Genomic DNA, 10,818 nt, shown 5'->3' on the forward strand with positions numbered 1-10,818 from the left:
CTCACGATATAGGGTTTCTGTATTAAGCAAAGAAGTTAGGGTTTCTTTCCCATTTAGATCGATTCCAGATCACCCTGCTAGGGTTTTTTTTTCCAATTTTGATCGATTTCAGTGCACCCAGTTATCAGTAGTTGGTTATGAGGCAACCAGTTTCGAGAATGGTAATTTCAAACAGAAATGTATAAATCATTAAAAAATGAGAATAATGAATTATTGTTTTGATATTTTGGATGTCCGGTTAAATGTTTGAGTGAGTCTTTTTCTGTTCTCCCATGCTCCCACTAAAAATTGTGAAGGCTCTGGTGAGACTTGAATAAGGATGGATTGGCGAAATTCCATGCATCTTTCTCAAACAATTATAATAACCTAAATTTGTTGCGACTTGTATTTGAAAACCATTATTAAGTATATTTTTTTAACTCCCATGCAGCTGTGGTGCCTTCCTTTTTAAGTAACTTGATGGGGAAATTCTTCATTTTATTGTTAATTCAAATTTGACAGATTTTTGAAAAACGCAGATATATAATTTAGTATATTATCACCCACTTGTATTTTTCTCAGAATGCATTTTGAAGAAATTTCTCTGAATCTTTTGATGGTTTTTATTTTATTTTAGGCTTTTAATGTGTTTTTACCCCATATATATTTTGGCTTTTGAAAGATTTTCAAAAAAACGCAACCATATAATTTGGGAAAATTACACCCCAATTTTGTCCATATTAGAACGCTTTTTAAGAATTTTCACCTTTTGAGGATTTTTTCATTTTAGGTCTTTTTAATGTGTTTTTGCCCTATCTATTTTGGATTTTATATTTTTCATAGTAATGTAAATAAAATCTTTCCATTTTCAAACTCACCATTATGTTTCCTAATGTAACAAACAACTCTCATTTATGTGTGTTTTTAAAATATTGTAAATAAATATTTTGAGAGGTCCTCTTCTAATTTTAGTTTTTATTTTAAAACTCTTTTGAAGAGTGTCTCCTGACCTTATGGATAGATTAAATATTTCACAGCTTTGTTTTTTTAAAGGTAGTATAAACACAAATTTTACCCATTTTCCAACTCCTTTAACATATATGTTTTTTAAGGAATGTACTTTGTTTATGTGTATTGATGGCCCAGCCCTGGTGACGTGGTCACAGCCACGTGACTCACCTCAGTCCCACGTGGTCACACTTGGGCGCGGACAAATATCTGCCCCCAATACCGAGGCGCATTTACAACACCTATCTGTCGGTTATTGGGTATGGTCACCGGTTCCTCCCGTTGAAAAGGCTTCCCGCCTATGTTAAACCCTTAAGGGTTATCCTCGGCTCATTTACACTCTGTCTTTCTACTGTTACCTGCTCCGCGTTGTTATGGCGATGCTCTCTGTGCGCTAACCCACCGTATCCTTCGCTCTGTCACTGACTATGGCCCTGTTTGAGATGCGAATCCTTCACTGTAGCTGCTGTCTTCAATGGTCTGGTTCGGAAGTCTGTGGTAAGGGTTTTATATTTTCATGAATTTGGCGAAGTAATCCTTTTGGTTTTCGATTTCTGAGCTCCAGTTCTGTGCAGGTGTTCACAACCACGAGACTATCACTCCTCCGAACGCAACCTGGCCTCGAGGTAAACTCTCGTGCTATGTTTTATCATCCTCTGTCACCTGTTGTCGATGCTTACAGGGTTTTTGTGCCTTTCAGCTTGTGGAACTGGTTTATGGCTCGGCAGTCTCCGTCGACCCTTGGGTAGGTCCGCTATTCTCTTCTTCTCGCACCTTGCCGTCTTTACTTCTCTCACTCTGATATTTGTTCTGGTTATAGAAACGCACTAACTCATATCGTTGTTCTGTGCAGGTTGGTTGGGAGCTCTGCTCGCGAGGGTTTCAAACTTGCAGTCTTCAACTTTCTCCAACCCTGGTACCCTTTGTGACCGGGTAGGGTCTACTCCTATTCCAGCGTTTCTATAGGTTATACAATGTGGAATTTGCCATAGGTTTCTGTTGGTTAGATTTTGTAGGGTTAGCCGTGCCCCTTTGCTGGCATTTACAATCTCAGGGTTTCGTTCCTTTGTATCATTATATGACCTCCATGCAACAAGGTTTTGGACTTTATACTGTTACGGCGGTGCCGGATTTGATATATGACTCTGTTGTTATTTGTCGAACTGTTGTTTATAAAGACTTATGAAATGTTATATTAATGGAATCAGTGGGTCTTGAACTGTTACCTCTTTTAATAGTCGTTGTATTTGATTTGAAAATGGCCGTGTGACTCTTTGCGTTTGCTTGCGGGTTCTGTTCGGTTATGGCCGCAACTTGGCTTGCTACGATGCCTGTGTCATTCCTTTATCCTCGCAATACTTGTATGCATATGCTGTTTGGCCGCCTTACGCTACCTTGCTGTGTGTTAGTTCTGATAACATAACTTATGGTTTTGGCTTGATGCCTGTAATGCTTCAGTATTTCTAGTTACAGTATGTGAACTTCGTTCTATCTCAATTCGTTTTCAAAATAACAAATGCTTTGTAATACTCAGATGTACAATATGGAAAAGTAATGAACAGTAGTTTATATTCAGAAAAAGGAAACAATGCTTCAGTTACAGAGGGTGTTTTAATACTGCTTGAATATTGTCTTGCTATCTCTTCTTAACTCGTTCTGAGGTGAACCAAAAAAAAGTCCCTCTTACATTCATCTTTTTCATTTTTAGCTACACTGAATATAACCGTCTAGAAACTAAATTCTATAACTGTTACCTGTTTCTTTAAACAATAAATTAACTAAACAGTTGTTGGTTACCTAAGCTAACAACCAGTAACTTAACTTGTTCTGAAAATAAATAAAAGAAAAGAAATGAACAATGATTAACAAAAGACAACAACCAGTTTTTCTTTTGATGACCTGTCCAACCACTCTTGAAGTCGTGTCCTGTTTCTTCGCGAGCCAGTCATCGATCTTCTGTCTCCTCGGAGCTGGATGCTCCTGCATCAGGCTCCCGGGGTGGCAAAAAGTCATGGCTCCGTTCCATGAGGTCGTCAACAGAATAGCCTGCTTTAGTTATCTGCGCTGCGTCGAGCCAAGAACTGTCCTCTATTGGACGGTTCCGCCACTTGACCAAATATCGCAGATACTCCTTCCTGCGCGTGCGTCTAGCTACCTGTGTATCCAGAATTCCTTCGATTTCAAGGGGTGGTGCCTTTGGTAATTGTCTTGTCCAAGAACCTTCCTCATAGCTGTCTTTCTGTGGCACTGTAGTTGCTGTATCGTTCTCTGAGTTGGCTACATAGGGAAACAGATCTGCCACGTTAAAAATGGGAGAAATTCCAATCTCGGGTGGCAACTGTATTTCGTAAGCGTTCGCAGAAAATTTGCGGATGATTTTGCAAGGGCCGATCTTCTTAAATTTTAGCTTGTTATACTCCCGCTTCGGAAACCTCTCCTTACGTAAATATGCAAGGACTTCATCCCCAACGTTAAACTGAACTTCCCGACGCTTTGTGTCAGCTCGCTGCTTGTATTTCAGACTGCTGTCCTGTAATTTCAGCTTGACTTGTTCGTGTAAATTGCTCATTGCTTGAGCGAATTCTTCCCCATCAGCACTCCGTTTCTCGAGTTTCCCCAAATCCCGTAACTCATGCACTCCTCGCGGATGCATACCGTACAAAATCTGGAACGGACTGTAACCGGTGCTGCGGTTAGGTGAATCGTTGTACGCGAACTCTGCTTGAGCAAGTACACGGTCCCATGTCCGGGAATTTCCTCCTGTCAAACTGCGAAGTAAGTTCCCTAGGCTTCTGTTTACGACTTCCGTCTGACCATCAGTCTGCGGATGATAAGCAGAGCTGAACTGCAATTGTGTATTTAACTTTTTCCACAGAGTTCTCCAAAAGTGACCTGTAAACTTTACATCCCGATCAGAAACAATGGATTTCGGGAGTCCATGTAACCGAACGACTTCAGTAAAGAATAGGTGTGCAATGTAGGTAGCGTCGCTGGTTTTCCTGCAAGGTACAAAATGTGCCATTTTTGAGAATCGGTCAACTACAACCATGACTGAATCGAAGCCCCGCTGTGTCTTTGGTAGACCCAAAACGAAGTCCATGCTCACTGAATCCCATGGTCGACTCGGAATCGGTAATGGTGAGTATAGACCAGTGTTTTGACTATGACCCTTTGCTAGTTGACAAACTCTGCATCTGCTCACGTACCTCTGCACATCTCGCTGCAATTTCGGCCAAAAATAAAAGTGTTGTACTTGAGCAACCGTCTTGTCGATACCAAAGTGTCCAGCCAGTCCTCCACTGTGCTTCTCCTGTATTATATTTTCCCGCATGGAACAGTTGGGTATGCACAGTTGTCCTCCTTTAAACAGCAGTCCTTCCTGCAAATTATAATCTAGCCACATGCTATCATTCCTTAACAAAGGGTTTTGACAGGCTTCATATGCCTCCCCAAATTCGGTATCAGTTTGATACAGCTCCTTCAAATGCTCAAAACCCAAAACTTGCATTGTGCTTTCCTGCAGAAGCAAGGTTCTTCTGCTCAGTGCATCTGCCACCTTATTCGCTTGGCCACTAATGTGCTTTAATACGAATGTAAAATTCTGCAGATACTCCACCCAAGCTGCATGTTTGTGGTTCAATTTATGCTGTTGCATAATATACTGCAAGGCAGAATTATCTGTAAACAAAACAAACTCATCTCCCAGTAGATAATGCCGCCAATGCTTCAACGCTTGTATGATTGCATAAAATTCTTTGTCGTAGGTTGAGTACTTCTGCCTGCTCTCATTTAGCTTTTCACTGAAGAAAGCGACCGGTCTGTCCTCTTGACTGAGGACTGCTCCAATGGCTGTCCCACTGGCATCACAACGAACTTGGAAAAGTTTGTTGAAATCTGGCAGTCTCAATATTGGTCTTTCAGTAATCTTCTTCTTCAAAGTTTGAAAACTATTTTCTACCGCTTCAGTCCAGTGAAAAGGCTGATTTGCCTTCTTGATCGTGTCCAACATAGGTGCGCAAATCTCGCTGAAATTTCTGATAAATTTCCTGTAAAAACTGGCTAGTCCATGGAAACTCCGGACTTCAAATAAACTCCTTGGTGACGGCCAGCTAACTATAGCTGCCACCTTTTCCGGATCCATTTTTAGTTCATTCTCTGCAATAACAAACCCCAAATACACTAGTTCTCGCTGAAAAAAAGTACACTTTTTCAGATTAATCAGCAGCTTGTTTTGCTGCAGCTTCCTCAACACACTCTGTAAATGCCTGAAATGATCCTCTTTAGTCCTGCTAAAAATCAAAATATCATCCAGGTAAACTATCACGAATTTCCCATTAAACTCTTTCAATACCTCATTCATCAAACGCATGAATGTGCTGGGAGCGTTACTCAATCCAAATGGCATCACCAGCCACTCATATAAGCCTTCGTTTGTCTTGAAAGCTGTCTTCCACTCATCGCCTTCTCGTATTCGAATCTGGTGATATCCACTCTTCAGGTCAATTTTTGAGAAATAGGCTGCCCCACTCAAACAATCCATCATATCGTCCATCCTCGGTAAGGGAAACCTGTACCTGACAGTAATTTTGTTTATGGCTCTGGAGTCTGTGCACATTCGCCATTCTCCTCCCTTCTTTGGAGCCAAAACAGTCGGTACTGCACAAGGGCTCATACTCTCTCGAATCAACCCTTTATCAAGTAGCTCCTGAACCTGCTTCCTAATTTCCTCATGATCCTTGGGACTCATACGGTAAGCAGCCTTATTTGGTAAGCTTGCACCTGGTATAAAGTCAATACAATGACTAATGCCCCTCCTTGGTGGTAACTCATTTGGAAGATCATCCACCACTATGTCCCCAAATTCTTGCAGTAACTGCTGAACTTCCTCTGGCAAATCTGATAGCTGTGTGTGTAATACTACTGCCTTTGGTCTCCTTATGACAGCAAAATTGATTTCGCTGTCCCCAATCTGTTTCACGAACTCCTTTCCTCCCAACAGCAATGCCTTCACTCCACTGGCTTCTGCTGTATTTTCCTCCTTGATGGGTACAAGCGTGTGCTTTATCCCATCTTTAACAAACTTGTAGCAATTCTTTTTCCCGTCATGAACTGCACCTCTATCGAACTGCCAAGGTCGTCCCAACAGTAAGTGACAGACATCCATTGGCATGACATCACAAAGGATCTTATCCTTGTACTTACCAATCTGAAATTCTACTTCACATTGTTCGTCGACTAACAGCTGATGTCCTTTCTGCAGCCATGACACTTTGTAGGGTGTAGGGTGCTTTAATTTCTTCAATCCCAACTTTTCTACCATCTCCACCGCCACAAGGTTGTCTGTACTCCCACTATCAATAATCAATTTACAGCACTTGCCCCGCGACTTGCAGACAGTGCGGAATAAAGCTTTACGCTGATCTGGTTCTGCAACCTCCTTTGCTGGTTTCAACAGCACTTTGTTCAACACCAAAGCTTCACCTGTCTCTGGTGCATTTTCTGCTTCCTGAGGTGTTGCCTCAGCATCCTCAGTCTGAACAACATAAGTCCCTCTTCCGCCTGCTGGTTCAGCTTCAGGACATTCATAAGACTTGTGCCCCCATTTGTGGCAGCGATAGCACTGGACAGCTCCTCTGCCCCGACCATTTCCTCGCCCTCGCTGAGGTGGTCGTCCTCCTCTCGTGCTATTGTCTTTTTCTGTCGCTCCAGCAGTTTTAGAACTGCTGCTTTCTTCACTGGGGCCTGTACCTCGGCCTCTTCCAAACACTTTACCCTTTCCCCTGCCAGTTCCACCTCCTCTCCTGGCATTCTGCTTCCGGTTAATCTTTTCTTCTGCCTTCAGTGCAAACTGATAGGCTTCTTCCATTGTCCGGGGTGAAAGGATACCAATTTCATCTAAGATTTCCCCCCTTAATCCATTCACAAATCTGGCTGTTTTCTCCGGGGTGTCCTCCACATATCCTGCTCGCAAATTTAACTTGTAGAACTCTTCTGTAAATTCTTTCACAGTCATTCCCCTCTGCTTCAAGTTCTGTACCTGCCTGTACAGCATAATCTGATAATCCTGTGGTAAGAATTTCTCTTTCAGTTTGGCCTCCATTCTAGACCATTTCTTTATAGGCTGTTTGTTAAGCCTCCTCCGTTCCGCCTGAATGCTGTCCCACCACAAGGACGCATGTCCTTTCAGCTTGGTGGCGGCGAACTTCACCTGCTTATCTTCGCTGGTTTCCTCAAATTCAAAATACTTGTTGACTTCACTTAACCAATCCAACAACACGTCTGCGGACAGACTTCCGTCATAAGTCGACAACTCATGTTTTGGCTTATGACTTGACAGCAAGACCGACTTCAACAATCTAAATTCTGGTGTCACCCCCTCTAATTCCTCCTCTGGTTCAACTTCTTCTTCATCACTGTCATCTGCTGGGTTTCTTCTTCCCCCAGCTTCCACCACTGCCAATCTTTCACGCAAAACTCGAATCTCCTCTCGAAGTCCATCATCTACTACCCTCCGGACTACTCTTCCCCTTCCTCTTCCTCTTCCTCTTCCTCTTCCTCTTCCTTCACCTTCACCTTCTCCCTGTTCCATTGGTTCTAACTCAAGAAACTAGCTCTGATACCACTTATGATGGCCCAGCCCTGGTGACGTGGTCACAGCCACGTGACTCACCTCAGTCCCACGTGGTCACACTTGGGCGCGGACAAATATCTGCCCCCAATACCGAGGCGCATTTACAACACCTATCTGCCGGTTATTGGGTATGGTCACCGGTTCCTCCCGTTGAAAAGGCTTCCCGCCTATGTTAAACCCTTAAGGGTTATCCTCGGCTCATTTACACTCTGTCTTTCTACTGTTACCTGCTCCGCGTTGTTATGGCGATGCTCTCTGTGCGCTAACCCACCGTATCCTTCGCTCTGTCACTGACTATGGCCCTGTTTGAGATGCGAATCCTTCACTGTAGCTGCTGTCTTCAATGGTCTGGTTCGGAAGTCTGTGGTAAGGGTTTTATATTTTCATGAATTTGGCGAAGTAATCCTTTTGGTTTTCGATTTCTGAGCTCCAGTTCTGTGCAGGTGTTCACAACCACGAGACTATCACTCCTCCGAACGCAACCTGGCCTCGAGGTAAACTCTCGTGCTATGTTTTATCATCCTCTGTCACCTGTTGTCGATGCTTACAGGGTTTTTGTGCCTTTCAGCTTGTGGAACTGGTTTATGGCTCGGCAGTCTCCGTCGACCCTTGGGTAGGTCCGCTATTCTCTTCTTCTCGCACCTTGCTGTCTTTACTTCTCTCACTCTGATATTTGTTCTGGTTATAGAAACGCACTAACTCATATCGTTGTTCTGTGCAGGTTGGTTGGGAGCTCTGCTCGCGAGGGTTTCAAACTTGCAGTCTTCAACTTTCTCCAACCCTGGTACCCTTTGTGACCGGGTAGGGTCTACTCCTATTCCAGCGTTTCTATAGGTTATACAATGTGGAATTTGCCATAGGTTTCTGTTGGTTAGATTTTGTAGGGTTAGCCGTGCCCCTTTGCTGGCATTTACAATCTCAGGGTTTCGTTCCTTTGTATCATTATATGACCTCCATGCAACAAGGTTTTGGACTTTATACTGTTACGGCGGTGCCGAATTTGATATATGACTCTGTTGTTATTTGTCGAACTGTTGTTTATAAAGACTTATGAAATGTTATATTAATGGAATCAGTGGGTCTTGAACTGTTACCTCTTTTAATAGTCGTTGTATTTGATTTGCAAATGGCCGTGTGACTCTTTGCGTTTGCTTGCGGGTTCTGTTCGGTTATGGCCGCAACTTGGCTTGCTACGATGCCTGTGTCATTCCTTTATCCTCGCAATACTTGTATGCATATGCTGTTTGGCCGCCTTACGCTACCTTGCTGTGTGTTAGTTCTGATAACATAACTTATGGTTTTGGCTTGATGCCTGTAATGCTTCAGTATTTCTAGTTACAGTATGTGAACTTCGTTCTATCTCAATTCGTTTTCAAAATAACAAATGCTTTGTAATACTCAGATGTACAATATGGAAAAGTAATGAACAGTAGTTTATATTCAGAAAAAGGAAACAATGCTTCAGTTACAGAGGGTGTTTTAATACTGCTTGAATACTGTCTTGCTATCTCTTCTTAACTCGTTCTGAGGTGAACCAAAAAAAAGTCCCTCTTACATTCGTCTTTTTCATTTTTAGCTACACTGAATATAACCGTCTAGAAACTAAATTCTATAACTGTTACCTGTTTCTTTAAACAATAAATTAACTAAACAGTTGTTGGTTACCTAAGCTAACAACCAGTAACTTAACTTGTTCTGAAAATAAATAAAAGAAAAGAAATGAACAATGATTAACAAAAGACAACAACCAGTTTTTCTTTTGATGACCTGTCCAACCACTCTTGAAGTCGTGTCCTGTTTCTTCGCGAGCCAGTCATCGATCTTCTGTCTCCTCGGAGCTGGATGCTCCTGCATCATGTATTTTATGTAATTTTATTGGTTTGTGGTTTTTGAATTTTTTTTTATTTCAGATGTTAAATTTACATTAATTTAGAAAAATAGTCCGCTTAGGGAAGGTGGTGGAGTTCATTCATATCTTATAGCCATAGATATTAAAAATAATTAAATGGAAGTTATTTTTAATAATGATGTAAATAAATATTTTCTTATATTTAAAAAAACACTAATTAAAATTTCTTATAAATAAATATTCTATTTTTTATATAGAATTTTTTGTTCTAAAATATTTAATTTTAATAATTAAAAAAATTTATATAAAAAAATGAGGAGAAAATTAGATTTATAAATTCTATTAAGAATAATTCATAAAAATATATCATGTGTGAACAACTCCTGCGTTCCATGTGTGAACAACTTCCCTCTCCTTTTTGTCCTCCATACGTGTTATTCCATTTGGATGCGCAGCTTGCTTGGTTGTTTTTCTTTTTCTTTTGTGACTTACTTCGTTGTTTCTGTTTTTCCTTTACGCTGTTGTAACTGCACTGAACGTGTTTCTTTACCTTTCATTTTTAAAAGATGGTACTTTTCATTTCTAAAAGATCGTTTGATTTAAACGAGTGATTTATTAATGTTGGTCTTAAAAGACTTCTATGGTATCTGATTTAATAATGTTTATACATTGTTTTATTATGTACAATGTATACCATGTATATATATGATTATAATTTTATTAGAAAACATTTTTGGATTTAAACGAGTTAAATGGATTTAATAATGTTTGTCTTAATAAACTTTTACCGTGTTTGATTTTAATACATTGTTTTATTATATACAATGTGAGAATTATGTGTATATGATTCCATGTATATATTATTATAATTTTATTAGAAAATAATGTATATATTATTATAATTTTATTAGAAAATATTTTGGTTGGCGAAGGTAAAGTATTTATGAAATTGTTAGTGTATGTTATTTATGGAGAGATAACATGTTGCATGTGTTGGTATATAGGTGTTGTTTAGGTATAGTTTTAATGAAAATTGACATTTTTAATTTGTTAGGTGGCTATTTGTTTAATTAGTTAATTTAAAATTTATTTATAAAGTGTGTATGAATGAATATGATAATTGTTAACTATTTGTTAATAAAGCAATGATAGATAATGGAGTTGAAAACAAAGTGAGTTTTTTATTTTGTTCAATAGAATTCATATATAAGAAAACCATTGCTAACATCATTAGAGATGAAGGAAATAGACACATGTAGTAGTGACTTACTGCTTTATTTTTATTTTGTAGAGCATGTATGAGCATGGAGGGTGCTACCTCTATGCCTCAATTTGTGAGACTATATTGGCC

At 40.2% G+C, this 10,818-nt stretch overlaps 2 protein-coding genes across 4 annotated transcripts; both read left to right on the forward strand.

Moving 5' to 3' along the window:
• Positions 1-1,256: 1,256 nt before the first annotated feature.
• On the forward strand, positions 1,257-2,111 carry LOC149221734 (uncharacterized). Of its 2 annotated transcripts, XM_089383021.1 has the most exons (4): positions 1,257-1,485; positions 1,563-1,613; positions 1,688-1,732; positions 1,841-2,111. In XM_089383021.1, exons 1-4 carry the CDS (start codon positions 1,416-1,418, stop codon positions 1,951-1,953), a joined length of 279 nt encoding a protein of 92 aa, XP_089239147.1. In that variant the 5' UTR covers positions 1,257-1,415; the 3' UTR covers positions 1,954-2,111. The 2 variants fall into 2 exon arrangements, with proteins under 2 accessions (XP_089239147.1, XP_089239146.1); XM_089383020.1 differs by having other exon boundaries at positions 1,563-1,732.
• Positions 2,112-7,624: 5,513 nt separating this feature from the next.
• Positions 7,625-8,569, forward strand: LOC149221735 (uncharacterized). Of its 2 annotated transcripts, XM_089383023.1 has the most exons (4): positions 7,625-7,984; positions 8,062-8,112; positions 8,187-8,231; positions 8,340-8,569. In XM_089383023.1, exons 1-4 carry the CDS (start codon positions 7,915-7,917, stop codon positions 8,450-8,452), a joined length of 279 nt encoding a protein of 92 aa, XP_089239149.1. In that variant the 5' UTR covers positions 7,625-7,914; the 3' UTR covers positions 8,453-8,569. The 2 variants fall into 2 exon arrangements, with proteins under 2 accessions (XP_089239149.1, XP_089239148.1); XM_089383022.1 differs by having other exon boundaries at positions 8,062-8,231.
• Positions 8,570-10,818: the final 2,249 nt, after the last annotated feature.

Source organism: Pinus tabuliformis, chromosome Q, assembly GCF_031772625.1.
Source record: "Pinus tabuliformis cultivar Carrire ecotype Pingquan chromosome Q, CPIR1, whole genome shotgun sequence".
In the NCBI taxonomy this organism is placed as follows: domain Eukaryota; kingdom Viridiplantae; phylum Streptophyta; class Pinopsida; order Pinales; family Pinaceae; genus Pinus; species Pinus tabuliformis.

Coding starts and splice junctions, on each gene's coding strand:
- LOC149221734 (XM_089383020.1), top strand. CDS start 1,416: ATGGCCCTGTTTGAGATGCGAATCCTTCACTGTAGCTGCTGTCTTCAA. Junction 1,486..1,562: donor GTCTGGTTCGGAAGTCTGTG/GTAAGGGTTTTA, acceptor AGTTCTGTGCAG/GTGTTCACAACCACGAGACT. Junction 1,733..1,840: donor CAGTCTCCGTCGACCCTTGG/GTAGGTCCGCTA, acceptor TGTTCTGTGCAG/GTTGGTTGGGAGCTCTGCTC.
- LOC149221735 (XM_089383022.1), top strand. CDS start 7,915: ATGGCCCTGTTTGAGATGCGAATCCTTCACTGTAGCTGCTGTCTTCAA. Junction 7,985..8,061: donor GTCTGGTTCGGAAGTCTGTG/GTAAGGGTTTTA, acceptor AGTTCTGTGCAG/GTGTTCACAACCACGAGACT. Junction 8,232..8,339: donor CAGTCTCCGTCGACCCTTGG/GTAGGTCCGCTA, acceptor TGTTCTGTGCAG/GTTGGTTGGGAGCTCTGCTC.